Genomic DNA, 20,672 nt, shown 5'->3' with positions numbered 1-20,672 from the left:
CCATCATTTAATTTCATTCTCCCTCATCCTCCTAATAATCTCAGGTGACAAAGACACCACAGAACCTGCAACCCGATTTCACAGGAGAGGTGTAGTGATTTGTCCAGGGCCACATGACCAGAAAGACCATTTGCCAAATTGGCACCGAGGTCTCTTGCCAGAATCCCCTACTCCTTTTCTCTCCAGAGATCATGGTGTATGGGGTCCAGGCCTTGGATATTTGTCCCCAAATCAAGGATAAATGGGGAGCAATTCTAGGACAAAGGTCATTAGATCTGATTGTAACCAGTCTGTCCTCAGCTCTGCATTTCTTCCTCCTCTTTCCTCTCTCTTCCAAGGAACAGAGACCTCACCCAGCCCCACTCCTAGCCTTTTGGAAGGGCCTGGGGGTGTCCAGCGGCTAGGACAGAAGGACTCCCGGGTCCCTGGGATTTCTTGGTGCTGTCTCTGTTGGGACTCCCTTTGGACACCCTCCCCACCCCAGCCTCAGCCTCAGCCTGGCCCGCACCACCATGTTGGAGGCGGAGGGGCCTTCCTGTTTGGTTCAAGGCGGCCTGGACCCACACTGGGGAGAAAGGAGTTAAAGCCGGGTCCCAGGATCACCGGGACCGGGAAGTTCCGGTGACCCAAGCTGGAGTGGAATGGGGAGACCGGCTAGAAAGAGCGGTTTGGGAGCGAAGTGGGGGAGGTGCCAGCCATGCTAATCCGCGCCTCACCCCCATCAGCGCTTGGCAACCACTGGTAAACCGCACCCCTCTTTCCCAGCCCCAAGGCCGGTTTCTACTTCGCCCCCAGAGTGGGCCGCCCTCACCCTAGGCGAGTCGGAGGTCAGCGCTCGGCCCCCTCTAGAGCCAGGAAAGGCGTGCCTCCCTCCGGCTGCCCTCCCATTGTCTGTGCAGAGCTAGCGAAGGGGCTGCGAGGGGCGGGACCGGGGCGGGCGGAGGGAGGGAGGGAGGGGCGGGGGGAGATGCTGAGCCTTCAGGGGAGGAGGAGGCGGCGGCCGCAGAGGAGAGAGCGGGAGGAGGGAGAGAAGGCAGGAAGAGGGCAACCGAAGGCCTGGCCAGGTGGCTGGACCGGGTGCTGGCTGCGCTGCGCGGCTCTCGGTTCCGACGGCCTCTCTCATGCGCTGAGGGCGCCCGGCTGGGCCGGGCCGGCGGCCGGAGGGGAGGCTCCTCTCCATGGTCCAGAAGACCAGCATGTCCCGGGGCCCTTACCCACCGTCCCAGGAGATCCCCATGGAGGTCTTCGACCCCAGCCCACAGGTGAGGCGTGGTGGCCGGGCCTGAGGGGAGGGGACCGCTCCCGCGTTGCTTGTGGGATCGGCTCGGGCGCCAGGGACGAAGGGGTTCTATGCCCGGCGCGAAGGGGAGAGGGGCGCCTGCGCGCCCCCATCCCTGCCGGTTAATGATTGATGGGCGCTTGGCCCGGAGTTGGGCTGCGGTTTTGCGGAGCGGGAAGGGGGCGGTCTGGCTGCCTGTCACCCTCGCCTCCTCGTCTCCCCCGCGTCAGGGTCCCTGCTGTTCGGGTACTGGCTCCAGTGCGTTGAGAGTGGGGGTGTTGGTGGGGGGATCCGGAGGTTGAGGGAGGCTAGAGAGCGAGCTCCGGCAAGGGGGACGACGCAGAGCACGCTCAGGGGCGCCGGGCGGGGGTGGGTGGGGCGGGGGTGGCACTGGGAGATGGCCAAGGCGATGGTCAGAGGGCGGTGCCAGCAGGCCTTTGGAGCCGCAGACACTGGCCCTCGAGGGTGGGGAAGGGGCCAGCCCCGGCCAGGTCCCCATCCCAGCCACCTCAGCTCCACCCCTGTATTGGACCAGCTCCCCTCCCCCAACACCCACGTTATCTCTCCCTCCCCACCCCACCCCCCAGCCCCGGAAAACGCCTCCAAAGTTTGGAAAGTTGGATGGATGCCAACTCAGTGTCCTGGAGAGGAAGCAGCTGTGTTACCTGGGGGAGGGGTCTGCTACCCTACCCCACTCACACTTTTCCTGTGCCCCTGGTTTACCCCCAGGAAGGGGCATTCTTGGATGTGGTTGGTGCCCATGGAGTGACCGGCGGGGGGCTGGGGTCGTGCCAGGGGATTTCTCTGGGATATTATGTCCTTTTCCAATCTGACAACACCCAAGGCTAGGATAGCATTAACTCTTTTCTTGCTGTGGCCAGCCTGGAGCAACTGTAACCACCATGATAATGTGGTTGATGGGCATGTAGCGGGGGGTCAGATCAGACCTAAAAATACCTCCTTTCTCCACCCCAGGCCCCTTGGAGCCTGGGAGGCAGCTGACTGGGGCCTTCGTTTCAGCTGTCCCTTGTCCCTCTGGGTGCCACTCCCTTTTCCTAGCCTGGGGTGGTGGTGGTGTGAAAGAGAGTCTGGGGCTCACTGAGAGATCCTCTTAAGTTCATAGGGATCGTCAATCCTAGAGGTTAGGTATATGTCTAGCTTGAGAGAAGGGAATGGGAGGGAGGATTCTCGAAGGCTTTCCAGGTGCCCTTCACTCCCATCTCTCCATCCTCCTTCTTGTACTCAGGCCCAAGGAACCAGAGCCCCTAGACTGTCGCGGCTTATCTAGCTTCTTTGGCAAAGAAACTCTAGGATGGAGGCTGGGGGCAGGGGCTTGGAGGGCCTGAATCCTCAGTTATTCCCCCCCTACTCTGGACTGGTCTAGGGCCAACATGTGTATGTGAGTTGAGGAGGGCAAAGAAGCAGCCCCCTTTACAGGAGGCCTGGAAATACTTGAATGCGTGGCTGCTTGAGAGGTCAGGCAGTGTCCACTCCACCCCAAGCCAGGAGCCCGGCCAGTGAGACTGAGCCAGCCTACCTTGGGGACCTGTGGGGGCTGTGTCCTAGGCTTGTCTTGGGGCAGGCCCAAGGGTAGCCTGGTGGGTATCATGGGGAACAGGGTATGGGCAGTGGCAGCTGGGGGTTAGAGAGTGGAAGCTTGATCCCTCTTGCCCCCTTGGGGAGAGGTGTGACCACTGTGATGGTGAGGAGGGGGCTGAGAAAAAGTCCTGCCAGGGCGGAGGTGGGGACAGCTAAATCTGCCCCCATGGCACTGAGCCGGAGTTGGGGTTGGGTGTGTACTTTACAAATACACTTCTACACCCCCCACCACTCCCCGGAAATCTAGTTTTGGGTCTCCAAGAGCTGAGAGCTGCCACTCCCCTCCCCATTCTGCGAAAAACGAAAACCCAAGGCAAAGAGTTGGACACAGGGAGAAGCCAAGCTGGGCCCGCTTGGCGATTCCTCTTCTCTGGGGCCACTCAGCCCCACTCTGCTCCGGCTGAGGGGGAGAGGGAAGGGGGACTTGCCCCAGCTCTCTCTGCCTGCCTGTCCCCCCAGCACTGCAGGCAGCTTCTCCCTTCCCCCGAGGCCTCTGCAGCCTGCCCAGCATCTTAATTAGCTTTGCTGCCTAATGAGCCTCCAGCTTGTCAGCGCCTCCCCCTTCCCAGCCTCTCTGATTTGGTTTGGGGGTTTCTGTGTGCTCTTCCCGGGGCTCTCCTGCACTGTCCCCCACCCCATGGCTGTCGTCTGGGCCCTCCCTCCCCCTTGGGCTGTACCATCTTGGGAAGAAGATGGGGGGGCTGTTCCCATCAGGGAATGATCTTCCCCAGGTTTGGCTCTAGCTCTGGGCCCGATGGGATGAGGGTTGGGAAAGGTCCTTTCTGATTCCACTCTTATCCCTTCCTGGCTTCTCCAGGGCAAATACAGCAAGAGGAAAGGGCGATTCAAAAGGTCGGATGGGAGCACCTCCTCAGATACAACATCCAACAGCTTTGTCCGCCAGGTAATGGGGAGGCTGGGCTGAGAGGAGGGAGGTGACTGGTTGGTGGAGACCAGCTTTGGTGAGCTGCATCTGAGGCTTTCTCCAGGCACCCTCCCCCATGTCATTTGTCACCTACCTGGAACCACCCCGTCACCCTGACACCCCATGACCTCTCCTGCATATACTTTCAGCTGCACCCACTCCCTCAGCCCCCGCCTAGCCCCTCCCCCAGCCCCAGGCAACAGCCCTTGCTGCCTGCCTGCGTCATCTCATTCAGGGACAGCCTGGCCTGCCTCCTTCTAGCTTGGTTCGGGCTGTCACCCACTCCCCCTGCCGGCTGTCTGCTTCCATGTCCTCCCCCAGAGTCTGTGACAGCGTGGGGTAGAGGCAGGTCCTAAGAAATGAGGAGCCAGGACATTTGGGTCCCTGGAATTCTGGTTAGGTATGGGTCAGGAAAATGCCCTCCTCACATCCAGATATGACTGTTCTTTATTTTATTTTTATTTTATTTTACTTATTTATTTATTTTCCCCCAAAGCCCCAGTAGATAGTTGTATGTCATAGCTGCACATCCTTCTAGTTGCTGTGTGTGGGACGCGGCCTCAGCATGGCCGGAGAAGCGGTGCGTCTGTGCGTGCCTAGAATCCGAACCCGGGCCGCCAGCAGCGGAGCGCGCGCACTTAACCGCTAAGCCACCAGGCCGGCCCTATGACTGTTCTTTAATATGCAGAGAGAAAGTGTGTTGAGGGAGGTGGGGTAGAGGCAGGAGGGAGTTGGTTTTAGATAGAGAGGACTTTATCCCAGAACCCTTGACTAAGGGGGGGGGGCAGTCACTGAATAGCTTTCTGGGGTCTTCTGTGCTCAGTCAGGAAGATGCCATTCTCATCTCTGTTCTAACTCTCAACCCCAGGCTACCTCAGGCTCAGGGAGAGGCAGCTAGAGAGGTATGTGGTTGCTATGACTACCGAGCATCTCAACAAAGCCTGGTACCCAAAAAGGGGGAGAGGGGCTTGGGAACAGACAAGGAAAAGGAGTACGTTGAAGAGGAAATGGGCAGGGCATATGAGGGCAGAGGACACTAGGGAGGTCAGCTCCCTTTGGGCCAGGAGAGAGGATGGTGCCAGGCTGGTCCACTACAGATTGGAGTGAGGCCCTTGTTTTTGATTCTTCTGTCTCCACAACACTTGGCACATGTCAGCCCAAGCCTGACTTGAGAGGGTCAGGAAAGGGGGCCTTCATCCCAGCGTCTCCTGAGTACACAAAGAGACAGAAAGTACTTTCTTCAGTCTCTCCCTCATCCCTCCTGCTGCAAGACTGGGCCAGGACTGGGCTAGGAAGAATGACGCTGTGCTCAGTGTAACCCCTCTTGACAGAAAAGGGCCTTGGTTCTTTCAGTGTTTGCCAAGCCAGAGGGTCAGACCCCAGCCTCCAATCCCTCCTCCTCTCAGCTCCCCAGCTCTGACCCCCAGTAGGTGGCGGGGAGTGGGGGGGCAGTCCTTGCCACATCTCTGAGCTAAATATACCCTAGCAGTTTGCACATGTAGCAACTCTGCTTGTAACCTGAGCCCCCTGGGGGAACGGGCAGTTTGGGCCACCCCCTAGGCCAGCAGGGCCAGGCACTGAGGGCGCCAGGATGGAGGCGCCCAGCCGGACCCTCGCAGTGGTGAGCTGGGGATGGGGCGGGGGTGGGTGAGTGGGTGGGAGCAGCCCCTCAAGAAAGCTGGTGGGGGCAGCTCTTCACTCCAGCCTCTCTCCTTGCCTTCTCACTGTTTCTCTGCCTCTCGCCATTTCTGCTATGTCTGTGTGCATGCGTGTGTGTGTGCATGTGTGGGTTGGGGTCAGTAAGTGCCTCTCTTATCACTCTGTCTCTGGGTCTCATTCTCTGGCTCTCTGGGCATCTATCCCCCTGGCTCTGAGTGCTCCCGGCAGGAAGAGAGGGGTACATTAGCTGGTTTTCACTCTCCTTCCTTTGGATCTCTTTTCCAGCCTCTATTAGAGACCCCACCCTCCACCTGCCACCTCCAACCTTTCCCTTCACGAGTCTCCCATTTTCATGATTTGGGGAAGGGGATGGACAACTGTGCTAGCTAATGACCCTCTGAGGAAGGTGGAACTTTGTCTTTGCTCTTTCCCAGGTCCCCCCCATACTAAGTCCTGGCCAAGTGACCCTTTCATGCCCTCAGGAAAGAACCTCTACGTCTCTGCAGTCCTGCTCTTTCCTGTATTACCTCCCGCCCCTTGTAGAAACACCACCGATGCACAGTCACACAAATCCACACCTCCTGGCTCCTGCCCTCATGTGCCACACACCTTCAAGGATACAGACAGCTAGGGCCTCCCGTATGCGCTCATGTGTACCTGTGTGCATTTAGTCATGCACATCCAGCACTTACCATAGAACACACCCTCCTAAACACATTCGAAGTTGCACATCCAAGCACACCCATGAAAAAGCATGTTCATTCTCACTCTGGGTCTGGACAGGCTATGTGTGTCTTACACATGTGCCTGCATCCCTGAAGGAGTTCCTTGTGCTCTGGGATGGTCAGTGTGGTCAAGGCCAGCTTCCTGGCACACCCAGACTTCTGAGCCTGCCTTGACCCTGGCAGCCGGCAGCCCTAGTATTGGGAAAAGGCCTGCCCCATGTTCTGCTCTTAGCTTGCCTCTTCTGCCTGTACCACCCCAGGAATCTTGGGTTCTCTTTTGTATCTTATGAGCCTGAGGGTTGGGCTCCCCTGATTCTGGCAGGGGAGGTGGGATTCTGTCTTCTCTCATCCATGAGCAAAAGATAGCAAAATTTTTGGTGGCTGCATCATGCCAAGCAGGCTGCCTACTGCCAACGGTGCAGAGATCTCAGGCCTAAGCTGGTGGCTACAATGGGAGCTGGGAGGACTCACCGGGCCTCTGCTGAGTCTATCTCAGCCCGTGCTGGGGGCAGGGGAGGGAAGGAGGAGCCGGGAGTGGAGACTCGTCCCCTGGCACTCCTCCCCTGCACCATGCCCCTATCAGGTTCCCACCCCTCCCTGGGCCCCAAGCAGCTGTCCTTGGACCTGCCTTAACCCCCTGCTTGCTGCTGTCACCCTTCCTAGGGCCACACTCTTCCCTGGGTCCTGCAAACCTCAGTCTCTGGCTCCTCCCATCCAATACCACCTTCTCCTGGCCCTTGTGGCATCATGTTGGGCTGCCTGGGGCTTGAGACATCTATGATGTGTGGCGTGTCCATACCTTCTGAGGCCCAGGAGCTGGGGAGGCAGCGTTGGCCCTGAGCTGGCCCTGTTTGTTTTCAGGGCTCAGCAGAGTCCTACACCAGCCGTCCGTCGGACTCTGATGTGTCTCTGGAGGAGGACCGGGAAGCCTTAAGGAAGGAGGCAGAGCGCCAGGCATTAGCCCAGCTCGAGAAAGCCAAGGTGAGAGAGACGAGAGGGACTGTGCTGGCATTATTTCCCCCACCCCCAGGCCTTAGAGACATCCTGGCCAGACCCAGGGTCAGGTCTTGGCCCAGCCACTTCCCAGCTGGTGTACCCCTGGGCCGCCATGTACCTCCTTTCACTTGTAAAATCTGGGCCCTAATACCTGCCTCTTTATGCAGTATAATAAGTGCCTAATACTGTTTGCACACATAATAGGAGCTTGAGAAGTGCTAAAAATTTTCATTTCTTTCTGGAATCAAACTTCCTGGGCTGACTATTATTAGTTTTGGGATCCTAGGCAAGTCACTTAACCTTTCTGAACTTTAGTATCCTCATTCATTAAAATGAAGATAATCATAGTACTTAATGCCATAGGGTTTTGGTGGTGAATAAATAAATGAGATAATGCATGTGAGACATGTAACATAGTACCTGGCACACTAAACAGTAGCTGCTATCGTTATTATTACTATTATTATTATTATTACCATTATTATTATTATCACCATTATTATTATTATCATTCCCCAATGCCTGCCTCCACCTTGAGAGGACTGAGTTCTATTTTTTGCTTTTGCTTTTTTTATTGTGAAGTTTAACATACATACAAAAAACTACATAAGCCGTTCAATGTATGTTTTTATGAATAATTTACAAAACAAACCTCCACGTAATCACCCCCCCAGTCAGGAAGTTGTACATTACATTGTGGTTTCACCTGGCTGTCACCCTGCCCGTGCGCCTCCTCTAGACCAAGCCGGTGGCATTTGCCGTGCGGACAAATGTCGGCTACAACCCGACTCCAGGGGATGAGGTGCCTGTGCAGGGAGTGGCCATCACCTTCGAGCCGAAGGACTTCCTGCACATCAAAGAGGTGGGGAGAGCACTTGGCATCTGGAGGGAGGGCAGGGTGCTGGGTGCTAGGAGAGGGGCAGCCAGAGCTCTAGTGGGAAAAGACTTCTGAGCCAAGCAGAGCTGGGCTGAATCTGCTGTGTGACCTCAGACAAATCTCTCCACCTCTCTGAGCTTCTGATTTTTCATTGGTAGAATGGAGTGGTAATGCCTAAGTCACAAGGTTGTTGGGAGGGTTCGTGATGAGGCCTGTAAGTGGAAGGGCAATGTGCCAGGCACATTGTAGGTCACATGTAAGAGTCAGCATTTACTCCTCTCCTCGTCTTTCCAGGGTAGGGCAGGCGCATGGCGGGAGGAAGGACTCTCAGAACAGGGATGTGCTGAGGGCGGGGTGGTCCATGGCCCAAGAGGATGCTGGTCTTGGAGTTGTCCTGAGAATTGGGGGCTGTACTCAGAGGCTGGAGCCAGGGGCTGGGCTCTTTGCGTCTGTCACCCCCTGGGCAGGGTGGGCAAGTCTCGGGGTTGTTTCCTCTGGAGAGTGGCTGTTGGCTTGCACCTCTAATCTCCTTCTGGGTCTCTCCCACCCCACCTGCCGTTGTTTGCAGAAATACAATAATGACTGGTGGATCGGGCGGCTGGTGAAGGAAGGCTGTGAGGTTGGGTTCATCCCGAGCCCTGTCAAACTGGACAGCCTGCGCCTGCTGCAGGAACAGAAGCTACGCCAGAACCGCCTCAGCTCCAGGTGTCTGGCTGGGGGCAGGGCACTCCCAACCCTGGGACAGGCCATCCAGCCAGGACTAGGCCTCAAGGGTGACCCATTGCCCTGAGGGTACAGAGCTGCCTGTGGCATCACCAGTGGGGCTGGAGAATCTCTGTGGGGTGGGGGGTGGGGGTCGCGGGGCAGCATGTGAGAGAACAAGATTCCCCCACCCTCATACCCACCCCTTTGTTCACGGCTCCCTTTGCTTCTCTGCCCACACAGCAAATCGGGTGACAACTCCAGCTCCAGTCTGGGAGACGTGGTGACTGGCACCCGCCGCCCCACGCCCCCTGCCAGTGGTAAGAGCTGCTGCCACCCCAGGGAGTTGGGGGAGCTCCTGGGTGGGGTGGTCTCCCCACTGTCTGTCCCCTCCTTTCCCTGCAGTCAAAGGCACCCCAATCCTGAGTCGTCCAAACACATCCAGTGGTCCCCTCTCCATGAAGAGTAGGGTACCCCACAAGCTGGGCCTGTCAGCGCCCATCCTCTCATGTCTCTCCTCTCCCATTTCTTTGGTAGCTCCATCTCTCTGCCTGACTCCCCCACCCCCGCCCCCATTCATTTCTCCCAGCCCTGTTCCATTCACCTCTTCTTCTTTCTTTTTTCCCCATCCCATCCCTGCGTTCTGTACTTGTGTCTCCATGTCCATCTCACTCCTTCTCCCCACCTCGCCTCCCTCCTCCCTCTCTCCTGACTCTCCGGTCCAGGTAATGAAATGACTAACTTAGCGTTTGAACTAGACCCCCTAGAGTTAGAGGATGAGGAGGCAGAGCTTGGTGAGCACAGTGGCTCTGCCAAGACTAGTGTTAGCAGTGTCACCACCTCGCCACCCCATGGCAAACGCATCCCCTTCTTCAAGAAGGTAATTCTTGCTGGGTTCTTGAAAGAGGGGAGGGGGTCAGGGCCCAGCTCTTCAGAGTGGGAGAGGGCCTGGAATGGACTCAGATGTGGTGTCAGCCTGTGGGGATTCTGTGGGGATCAGTGCTTCCTGCTGAGGAGAAAGGGGATAGAAGGTGCCGAGAACGGGCACGTGCGTCTCCACCTACAAGCGCACCTGGCCCCAGGAAGGGATGGTTCTTGCAATCGAAACACCCCTTCTGCCCCACCCCCTCCCACTCCACCCGGAAGCAAGGTCAGGTTGTAATGAAGCTGACCTTTCCCCTCACTACCAGTGGGATAGTCCATGTTTGCCCACCCCCTGCATGTGAAGGAGAGAGTGGGATGGTGACCCTTCCTTGTCCTTTTCGGACTCTATGGGGCTAGGGTAGGCACATGGGGGTCTACTGGCTGCAGAGCAGGACAGTTAAGGGGACCCTTAAAATGGGCAAGTTGGCCTGCACTGGGAGTAGGAGATGGGCACCACATTAGAGGCTGTCACTCTTCTCAGCTCTTTTCTAAAACCCAGAAAGGGAGTAGGGTCTGTCTGCATATTCCCAAGTCCACTGGACTGACTTGTCAGCCTACTCCCAGCCCTGATCCAGGGCCATCTCTGGCTCCCCCTTGGCATGGGGTCCCGTCCCTTCTCTCTGGCTCTGTCTGTCACTAACACGCATGCCCTGTTATCTCTCCTCGTCTGCCGCTCTCCCTCCCTCTCTTGTCCTGGCTCCTTCCTTGCCCTCTGCCCCTGCCTGGGTACCCTCCCCTCTCTCCTCCCCCTCCCCTCTCTTGGCCATCTCTGGACCCAGCCAAACAGAAGCAGAAGTCGGTGAGTATCACAGCTTTCTGTGTCTCCCTCCCCAACCCCGGGATGAGCTAGGGGGACCTTCTAACACCCATTCCCAATCTGTCCCCCCATTTCCCCCACCCTTCCTTGTTCTCCCTGACCGTCCACCCCTATCCCCACTCCGATCCCCACATCTGGGCTCTGGGACCAGGGGAGGAAAGGATGCATGGGGTATCCTGGAGGCTGGGGGAGAGGAGCTAATGCCATCTCCACTCTGGGGTTTCCCCTCCCTGCTTCCCCCCAGACAGAGCATGTGCCCCCCTATGACGTGGTACCTTCCATGAGGCCCATCATCCTGGTGGGACCGTCGCTCAAGGGCTATGAGGTAGGAGCCCCTAGAGGGAGTGGACACAGAGGGGCCCAGACCTTCAGAGAGACACCACAGAAAGGTCTTCAGACCCCAGAGAGATCCCCCAGCAGGGTCCTCCCGGGGTGTCCTCCCCAGAGGGCTACAGACCTTCAGAGAAACCCCCCAGAGGGGCCCAACCCACAGGGAGACTCATTCAGAAGGATCCATTTTCCCCAAAGCACCCCTAAGAAAAGTCCTCCTAGAGAAACCACCTAGAAGGACTTTTAGAATCAGAGACCCCGTTGGAGGCCCCTCAGATTCAGAAGGAGCCCCACCCCCTACCCACATAGGGGCCCATTCATCTGAGGAATTTAAGAGGAAAATGGAATGTGAGGGTACAAATAGCCAGTGGCCCACCCTTCTTGAATGGTTTTAAATGCCTGACTTCTCACCCCCCAACCCCCAACCTCAGGTTACAGACATGATGCAGAAAGCTTTATTTGACTTCTTGAAGCATCGGTTTGATGGCAGGTAAGACCCTGGAAGCTGGCTCCCCACTTCCACCGTGGTCCTCTGCTGCTGGGGATGGGCAGGATGGCCTGAATGACAATCCTGGGACTCCTAGACTGAGGGATAAGAGGCAGGCCTGGAGCCTGGGGAGTGGGCAGGGCATTCCAGCCCACTGTGACCCCTGGCTCCCCTTACCCCATCCCCCAGGATCTCCATCACTCGTGTGACAGCGGACATTTCCCTGGCTAAGCGCTCAGTCCTCAACAACCCCAGCAAACACATTATCATCGAGCGCTCCAACACACGCTCCAGCCTGGGTGAGCCTACCCCTCAACCCCCCAGCCCTCAACCCCTCACCCCGGGCCAGATGTGGGAGGGGAGAGAGGTGGGGGGGCATCTCCAAAAGTGTTCTATCCACCACTGCCTCCCGGGGACCCCCTTCCATTCCCCCTTCCCCATGACTCCATGTCCCCCAGCTGAGGTTCAGAGCGAGATAGAGCGAATCTTCGAGCTGGCCCGGACCCTTCAGTTGGTCGCTCTGGACGCTGACACCATCAACCACCCAGCCCAGCTCTCCAAGACCTCACTGGCCCCCATCATCGTTTACATCAAGATCACCTCTCCCAAGGTGGGTGCAGCAGGGATAGGAGCACTGCCTGTATTTAAATCCCAGCCACTGCTCACTAATTGTGTGACATAATCTCCCCGAGCCTTAGCTTCCTTCTCTGTAAAACTCCATCATAGGGATATTGTGAAGATTCAACCTGATGTGAATACTTAGCACTTAGCGTAGGGTCTGGTGGAATGTACCTCATCAGGTATTAGCTATTATAAATATTATTATTAGGGTCATGCAGGCCAGTCCCCTGTCTCCACTCTGGTTGACTTCCCATCCTTGGTCCAGAAAACTGAAGGAATTCTGTGCTTTTTGTCCCCATGTCACCCAGCTGCTCGACAGCTGGGAGGTCTTTCCTGTCTTTTGAGTTCAGCCCCTTATGCTGCGCTGTCCTCATTTGGACCTTGACGGAGGTGGAATGGGTAGGAAGGCTGACTGACTCCTTGGCCACGTTGCAGCTCTATTAGTTTCCCCTCCTATACGTTAGCGGGGGCTTGAGAATCATGGAGGGGGAGTCTAGGTGAAGGATTTGAAGTTAGAAAACAACATGGGGTTCAAATCCTAGCTCTGGTTGGCTTATTAATTAATTACATTCTGTCGTTGGTTTTTTGGTGGTTGTTTTTTATGGAGCTTGGGATCTTGGGGGGATTATTTAGCCTCTGAGCCTTAATTTCTTCACCTGTAAAATGGGAATTAAAACCCCTCCCTTGTGTTGTTGTTGAGAGGATAGGATTGGAGGTAATGATGTAAAGAACCCAGTGTTCTCTCTGATCCGTGACAGGGGCAACCCGGGGAGGTAACTGTTATCATCTCCTCATAGCACCCTATGAGCTGAGCACGCTGGGCCAGTTACTTAGCCTTTCTGAGTCCTAAGTTTCTAAAGAGCGTAAAGGAGATGATAGGATTTAAGTGCTTCCTGGAGCGGCTGAAAGGATCAAATGAGATAATGGATGCTAAAACATTTTGTGAACTAGAAAGTAATAGATACTTCCATTTCCCCCGTGGAAGAGCACTGACTGAGGCGAGGGGTGAGGACTCTTGAGAGGCCAGACTGCCTGGGTTTCCGTCCCAGTGCTGCCACCAACCGGCTCTCTGCTCCTCTTTAGGCCTCCCTCATGGGCAAAACAGGGATCCTCAAGTGGTGGTTGTGAAGATTAAATAAATGGATTAACCATGCAAAGTGCCCAGTACCTACTAAGCACTGTATCTATTCATTTTTTTTTTTTTTTTTTTTTTAGATTTTTACTTTGAGGGCCGGCCCCGTGGCTTAGTGGTTAAGTGCGCGCCGTCGGCTGCTGGCGGCCCGGGTTCGGATCCTGGGCGCACACCGACGCACCGCTTGTGAGGCCATGCTGTGGCGGCGTCCCACATAAAGTGGAGGAAGCTGGGCACGGATGTTAGCCCAGGGCCAGTCTTCCTCAGCAAAAAGAGGAGGATTGGCGTGGATGTTAGCTCAGGGTTGATCTTCCTCACAAAAAAAAAAAAAGATTTTTACTTTGAAATAATTTCAAATTGACGGAAGAGTTGCAAGAATAGTACAAAGAACTCGCATTCTTTGAACAGATTCACTCATTTTTTAAACAGCTTGAGATATAATTATTCACATACCACTCAATTCAGCCATTTAAAGTATACAATTCAATTTTATTCGGATTCACTAATTTTGAACATGTTGCCACATTTACTTTAGCCTTCTCTGTCTTTATGTATATATGTATTATGTACATATGTATATGTGTATATATATTTTTTTCCTGAACCATTTGAGAGTAAGTTATAGATGTTGTTTGCCTTTATCCCTAAATACTTCAATATGTATTTTTTAAGAACTAGGACATTAACTTACATAACCACAGTATAATTCTGAGTTCAAGAAATGTTATCTACGGCCGGCCCTGTGGCTTAGTGGTTAAGTGCGCGCGCTTCCCTACTGGCGGCCCGGGTTCGGATCCCGGGTGTGCACCGATGCACCACTTCTCCAGCCATGCTGAGGCTGCGTCCCACATATAGCAACTAGAAGGATGTGCAGCTATGACATACAACTATCTACTGGGGCTTTGGGGAAAAAAAAGGAGGAGGATTGGCAATAGATGTTAGCTCAGAGCCAGTCTTCCTCAGCAAAAAAAGAGGAGGATTAGCATGGATGTTAGCTCAGGGCTGATCTTCCTCACAAAAAAAAAAAAAAAGAAAGAAATGTTATCTAAAATACAGTCCTTCTTCAGTTTTCACCAATCGTCCCAATAATGCCCTTTATAGCAATTTCCCCCTATAGCAATTGGATCCCCTTACAGGATCCAATCGAGGGTCAATCGAGGGTCATCTGTTGCCTTTAGTTGTTATATTTCTTTAGATTCTTTAAGCTGGAACAGTTCCTCAGCCTTTCTTGGATTTTCCTGACATGGATGTTTTTTTTTGGTGAGGAAGATTGGCCCTGAGCTAACATCTGTTGCCAATCTTCCTCTTTTTGCTAAGGAAGACGGACCCCTGAGCCAACATCCGTGCCCATCCTCCTCTATTTTGTATGTGGGATGCTGCCACAGCATCGTTTGATGAGCAGTGCACAGGTCCACTCCTGGGATTCGAACCTGCAAACCCTGGGCTGCCAAAGCAGAGGGCATGAACTTAACCACTATGTCACTGGGCCAGTCCCCTGACACGGACATTTTTGAAGAGTACAGATCACTTATTTTGTAGACTGTTCCTCAGTTTGGGTTTGTCTGGTGTTTCCTCACAACCAGATTTAGGTTTTGCATTTTTGGCAGGATATCCCCAAAGCTGTGATGTGTCCTGAGTACCTCGTATCAGGAGGCTCAGGATGTCCGTTTGTAGCATGATTGGTGATATTAACTTTGATCATTTAGTTAAGGTTGTGGCTTTATGTTTAGCTATTATCATTATTATGATTGAAATGAGAATTATAGTCGTGGCTACCTAATGAGATTATTATCAGGACTAAATGCATTGATCATATAAAAAGCACAGAATAGTGCCAGTACATAGCAAGCGTCCCATAAAGGATGGCTGCTATTGTTAATGTGGAGGGGAAGTTGGCCTGGAGAATAAAGCCTATAAAGAAGGTTAGAGGGGTTGAGAAGGAGAATCACTGCCCTTCATACAGCCACTGCTGCCAGAACTTCCCAGGGGAGGCCAGCATAAGACCCAGGAGAGAGTCTGAGCATTGTGTAGAATGGACAAGGTCTGGTGAGGTCATTTCTGAAGAGGTGGCCAGGGCCGAGAGTCACTGAACATCTCCCAGCGCTGACGCTGGCTCCCCACGCTGATTCCAACCAGAACCTGCTTCTCTGACTTGTTGCGTTACGAGGTCCTCCAGCTCCTCTTCTCCCCCCCAAACCAGGTACTTCAGAGGCTCATCAAGTCTCGAGGGAAGTCTCAGTCCAAACACCTCAATGTCCAAATAGCAGCCTCCGAGAAGCTGGCGCAGTGTCCCCCGGTGAGTGCTCAGACCCAGGGGAAGCGAGGGGGGGACATTTGGGTTCTCCTGGTTTCCTCCGGCCTGCATGGGAGACAGAGTGACCAGGAACACTTGGGCCAAGTTCATAGGTGCAGACTGGTCTCTGGGGAAAGAGTGCTGGACCAGGCAGTCAGAGACTGGGTTCAAGCCCCAGCAGCACCACTTCTCTGTGGGGAGTCCAGCCCTCTCTCAGTGAGGGAGTTGGACTATCTGGGTGCCAAGACCTCTTATAGTTCTACCCATGTATATATCTGAGAGCCCTCCTTCTCTTCCTGGACATCCAGAGGTCTCTTTTTAACTTTGTCCTCCAACCCCTTGACTCTGCCCACTGCACCCAGGCCACACCCTCACTCCCTTGGTCACACCTGGCTCATCCTGGCCTCACCCCTAACCCCGCCTCCACAGGAAATGTTTGACATCATCCTGGATGAGAACCAATTGGAAGATGCCTGCGAGCACTTGGCGGAATACTTGGAAGCCTATTGGAAAGCCACACACCCACCCAGCAGCACCCCGCCCAATCCACTGCTGAACCGCACCATGGCTACTGCAGCCCTGGCTGCCAGCCCTGCCCCTGTCTCCAACCTCCAGGTACAGGTGCTCACCTCGCTCAGGAGAAATCTCAGCTTCTGGGGCGGGCTGGAGGCCTCACAGCGGGCCCGGGCAGTGCCCCAGCAGCAGGAACACGCCATGTAGGGGCCCTGCCCATCTACCATCCCGCCCAGGGCTTGAACTGGAGCGCAGGGAACATGGGGAAGGAAGGAAGAGCTTTATTTTGTAAAAAATGTAGTGAGTGGCAGCTTCTGGTGTCTGTGGTTTTTGATGGGATTGGAGCTGGCTGATGGTGCCTCCCTGGGCCTGATCCCATAGGACTGCATCTGCTGCCTTGGGGGCTTTGGGATATGAGGCCTGATTGGGGACCTTATAAGGCAAGTGACTAGAAAGAAAACATGAGGAAGACTGACATATTCATTTGCTGGACTCCACACTCATTTTAAATCCAACAGAGCAGGGGCTTCTGGATCCAGGAAATCCCACAGAGCAGGACTATTAAACCCAGAGAGAATGCCCCTCCCCCAGAGCCCTAATCCCAGAAGGCCCCTCAGAAGGGACCCAGGATGAAGCATCTTCTATAAGTTGATGCTGTACCTTCCATCCTTCTCCCAGTTAAACAGATTCCAGGAAAGGCCCTCCTGTGGGTGCCCCGCCCTACCTCAAGCTCCTCCTGTCAGAGCCACAGCCAGTCTCTTAGATCACATCATTAAGTATTTGGTTCTAGAGAAAAGCCAGAAGAAACCCATTAAATCATTCTAGACCGTTGTTTTTCAAATTTGTTTTCAGCAACAGAGCCCATCTGTCCACAGAATCTTATGTGGACGCTCAGTATGTAGATAAAGTGTCCATGCTCTGCTTAGAGGGAGCTAGTGGCATGGCGTCCCTTTGCCTCTACTTCACCTCCACGGGGAGCCCTGAAGCCCTTTTGTGCCCTCTCCACTCCACCCCAGATCTCCAGGGAACAGTTTGGAAACTGCTGTTCCAGTCTAATCCCCGTCATACCACCATAGAGAAACTGAGCCACAGAGAAGGGAGTCATCTGCTCGGGTCACACAGCTTGAAGTGGCAGGTGATGGGACTAGAACCCAGGTCTCTTTGCACCCCACCCAGCAGCCTCCGTGGTGGCAGTGGCCATCAGGTCACCTTCATGTGACATTTGGTGATGAGGACATCATCTCCAGTGGGGGATAGAGACCCACCAGCCTTCCCCAGCCTGCAGCTTTGAGACTTTGTTCAGGGCAAGGGAGGAATCCCATCAACCGTGGAGATTCTGTCATCTGACTAGGGAATGGGGGAAAAGTGTGGGGTTCTGGAAGCCTGTGATTAGGGTCTGGTTTGAGCTGAAGGAGCTGTGGTTACTGAGCTTGAGCTGAAATCCCCCCTTGGTATATTTGGAAAACCGGGGCAGTGACTAACCCAATCAACCACTAACAAGTGGCCATACTAATGAGCTGTTAATGATGATTTACCCCGAGACAGCATTAATGACATGCGTTGAGTAAGCCATGACTAACTGTTCATGGGCTCTCTACCATGATTACCAGGAGACTTCACGCCTCCTCATGCCTTATGAAGGTTGAGCGCCCCCTGTCCCAATACAGGAACAAACATCCTGAGGTCTGTCGTCTGGTGGGGCTCTAGAGCCCTTTGCCCAGCTACCCATCCCCTAGAGCATCCTCCTTCAGCCAGGCTGGGTGTCTTGGTGCTGTCACTAACCTGCCTTGCTTTGTTGTGTTTCTCTCACCCCTGCCTGATCTGCATGGTGTGTGCCGTCTGTCTGCTAACCAGGGACCCTACCTTGCTTCCGGGGACCAGTCGCTGGAACGGGCCACCGGGGAGCACGCCAATGTGCACGAGTCCCCGGGGGAGCTGGGCCAGCCCCCAGGCCTTTACCCCAGCAGCCACCCACCAGGCCGGGCAGGCACCCTGCGGGCACTGTCCCGCCAAGACACGTTTGATGCCGACACCCCTGGCAACCGAAACTCTGCCTACATGGAGCTGGGAGACTCGTGTGTGGACATGGAGACTGACCCTTCAGAGGGGCCAGGGCTTGGAGACCCGGCAGGGGGCAGCACCCCACCAGCGCGTCAGGGATCCTGGGAGGATGAGGAAGAAGACTATGAAGAGGAGCTGACCGACAACCGGAACCGCGGCCGGAATAAGGCCCGCTACTGCGCGGAGGGCGGGGGTTCAGTTCTGGGGCGCAATAAGAATGAGCTGGAGGGCTGGGGGCGGGGCGTCTACATCCGCTGAGAGGCAGCGGACACACAGTGGGAGGAGGGGCTCTGAGCCCAGGGGAGGGGAGGGACAGAGGAGCTCACCACTGGGGATGTATCTTGCCTCTGGGGGCGCTCTCTCCCTTCAGATGCCTTTGCTCAATGCTTGGGGTTTCTTTGGTGGAAGCATCCCAGCTCCTGGGAGTCTCTTAAGCCCCAGCTGTAGGTTTTTACCTACCTGCTGTGGGTGGGTGGGGGGTGCCCACCTTTCTGCAGTGCTCCCTTTTCCCCACCTCAGGGGGCTCTCTCCCCTCACTCTCCCAGAGAAAAGGTGCGCTTCCTTATCTCTTCCTACTCGGGGCTCTAAATGAGGGTCTTAAATGGGGTGGCCCTTTGTTTTCCCAACCTGGAGTATTTGGGAAGGGTAGGGAGCTTTTCCTGGAGAGGGAGACCACAGACTTTCCCATGAGGGTTCTCTTCCTCAAACCCCAGATCCAGGGTCCCTCACCATGTCCCCTCTCCCCCCAGCTTCCTGGCAGCATTGTCTGAGCTGAAAGCTACAGCGGAAGCCCCATAGGGAGCTTGTTTTGGGGAGGGGTCTGGGTGGAAGCTGGCAGGCATCAGATGTAGTGCCCTCTGCCTGCCCAGGACCTAGAACCCTGAGGAGTGGGCAACCTGAGATGCTGCTACACACCCCACCTCTTCCATCCTCAGCCTTCACCTGCCCCAGGAATGAGCTTTGCCTACAACATCCCTTGCCTGCTGCCATCAGAAGAGGGGACCCCTCTGCGTCTGAGCCCCCTATCCTTGTGTCACCTTGGTGTGGAGCCCGTAGAACATTCTGGTCCGCCTCATTTTGAAACCAAATAACTGCTCCTTCACTCTCACTCTAAGGCCCCAGGGGAGAGGCCCTGTGGGTTAGTGCCCAAGAGGCAATCACCCCAGAGGTTGCCTTGGATCTCCCCTGGGGGACCTGGCTGCTGCTGCTCTGTATTTGCCTCTTGTGATCCTGTCGTTTACCCATGTCCACTCCCCCCAGGAGAGGCCTTGGTACCCCCTCTGCCCTGGAGCGTCCCTCTGCCTAGCATCCCCATAGCCCAGCAGCCCTGCCCCTCCCCAGCATCCCAGCTGGGCCAGAGAGAGCCGACTGTGCCAACGAGGACTGGGCCCTGCCTGGCTGCCCGCCTCAGGGATGGGCACCTCATGCCTGTCTCGCCACCTCCTGTGCCAATGTTGCCCCACCTCCCCCACCTGGGGGGTGGGGTGCAGCTTCCACTTGTTGGTTAGAAGACACTTCAGCCCAACCTTTCCTCTCCCTGTCTGGTGTCCTCTGCCCCCATCTGTCTGTCTGTCTTGTCTGTACTCCCCTAGGAGAAGTATTTTGCCACATATAAAACCGCCTCCTGTCCTTTGTGGCTGCCTCCCGAGCCTGCTTCTTTGTTCCCACACACGGTTGCCAGCATGTTCTGACATGCAGGGCGAGCAAAGCAGTGGGTGCAGGAATAAGCTGTGCCCCAAGTTGTTGACTCAACAGGAGAGATGGCGCTTTGTTTTGCAGCTCATTGACGCATCACATTCAAGCCTGACAGCTGGGTGGCCAGTCTCACCTCCCCACTCAGCTCCAAGCCCCAAGCCCCACCCATGTCTGTCCTGTCTCCCCATGAGTAAAGCCAGGGAAAACGGGAAACCAAGGTGGGAAACGGGGTGTCGCAAGTGTTGTTCAGTGGATGAGATCCAGACTCACTGGCACAATGGCCTAAAGGCTTGTGCTTGTTTTTCTGCTTCTGTGGCCTCAGCTGCTCCCCAACACCTCAGGAGGGGGAGGGGCTGAGCTTCCAGCTCCCTCCTCCACTGATGCCCCCACAACTACCCCCCAGCCCCTACTAACCAACTTTGGGGGAGGGGCAGAGAATCGGGGACTCCCCCAGTCCCAGCCTGAGAAAAAAATCTAGAGGAAGAAAGTCAGCAGGTGACTTCCAGTTCCTGCCCTCACCAGCTGGCAGGATGTAGGCTCCTGGCGGTTGTTACTGCTATCACCTGTGTCCTGCCTCACACAGCACCCACAAACCGTTTCCGTGCTCTTCTAGTTCTGGTTTCTGGGGTGGTGGACCTGAAGGACTAGAGTTCCTGGGTTCTTCACCTGAATGCTCCTGCCCAAAGTGTGTGTGTGCGTAGAGGGCAACAGACATCCAGAACCCCCTAGATGAGGGGTTAGCAGAACAAGGAAAGAGGAACCTGGCAAGCCCACAGGTCAAGTGGCTGGCCCAGGGTCCCCAGGGAGTTGTCGAAGCTAGCTCTGCTGGGACTGGAGCACAGTCTGCCTCCTAGCATGCTACTCTTCCCACTGCCTTTTTTTTTGTGTGTGTGAGGAGATCAGCCCTGAGCTAACATCTGCCAATCCTCCTCTTTTTTTGCTGAGGAAGACTGGCCCTGGGCTAACATCTATGCCCATCTTCCTCCACTTTATATGGGATGCCACCACAGCATGGCTTGCCAAGCGGTGCGTCGGTG

At 55.2% G+C, this 20,672-nt stretch overlaps 1 protein-coding gene across 6 annotated transcripts; it reads left to right on the top strand.

The window, feature by feature from the left end:
• Positions 1-1,029: 1,029 nt before the first annotated feature.
• On the top strand, positions 1,030-20,670 carry CACNB1 (calcium voltage-gated channel auxiliary subunit beta 1). Of its 6 annotated transcripts, none has more exons than XM_058560827.1 (14): positions 1,031-1,262; positions 3,696-3,782; positions 7,049-7,168; positions 7,923-8,045; positions 8,629-8,765; positions 9,006-9,082; positions 9,488-9,642; positions 10,748-10,828; positions 11,265-11,323; positions 11,510-11,619; positions 11,779-11,930; positions 15,274-15,369; positions 15,796-15,981; positions 17,734-20,669. In XM_058560827.1, exons 1-14 carry the CDS (start codon positions 1,179-1,181, stop codon positions 18,196-18,198), a joined length of 1,932 nt encoding a protein of 643 aa, XP_058416810.1. In that variant the 5' UTR covers positions 1,031-1,178; the 3' UTR covers positions 18,199-20,669. The 6 variants fall into 6 exon arrangements, with proteins under 6 accessions (XP_058416811.1, XP_058416810.1, XP_058416816.1 ...); XM_058560829.1 differs by lacking the exon at positions 9,488-9,642 and adding an exon at positions 10,466-10,485 and having other exon boundaries at positions 1,032-1,262; positions 17,734-20,668; XM_058560828.1 differs by lacking the exon at positions 7,923-8,045 and having other exon boundaries at positions 1,030-1,262; positions 17,734-20,670.
• Positions 20,671-20,672: the final 2 nt, after the last annotated feature.

Source organism: Diceros bicornis, chromosome 18, assembly GCF_020826845.1.
Source record: "Diceros bicornis minor isolate mBicDic1 chromosome 18, mDicBic1.mat.cur, whole genome shotgun sequence".
In the NCBI taxonomy this organism is placed as follows: domain Eukaryota; kingdom Metazoa; phylum Chordata; class Mammalia; order Perissodactyla; family Rhinocerotidae; genus Diceros; species Diceros bicornis.
This window is presented reverse-complemented; position numbering and strand designations above follow the sequence as displayed.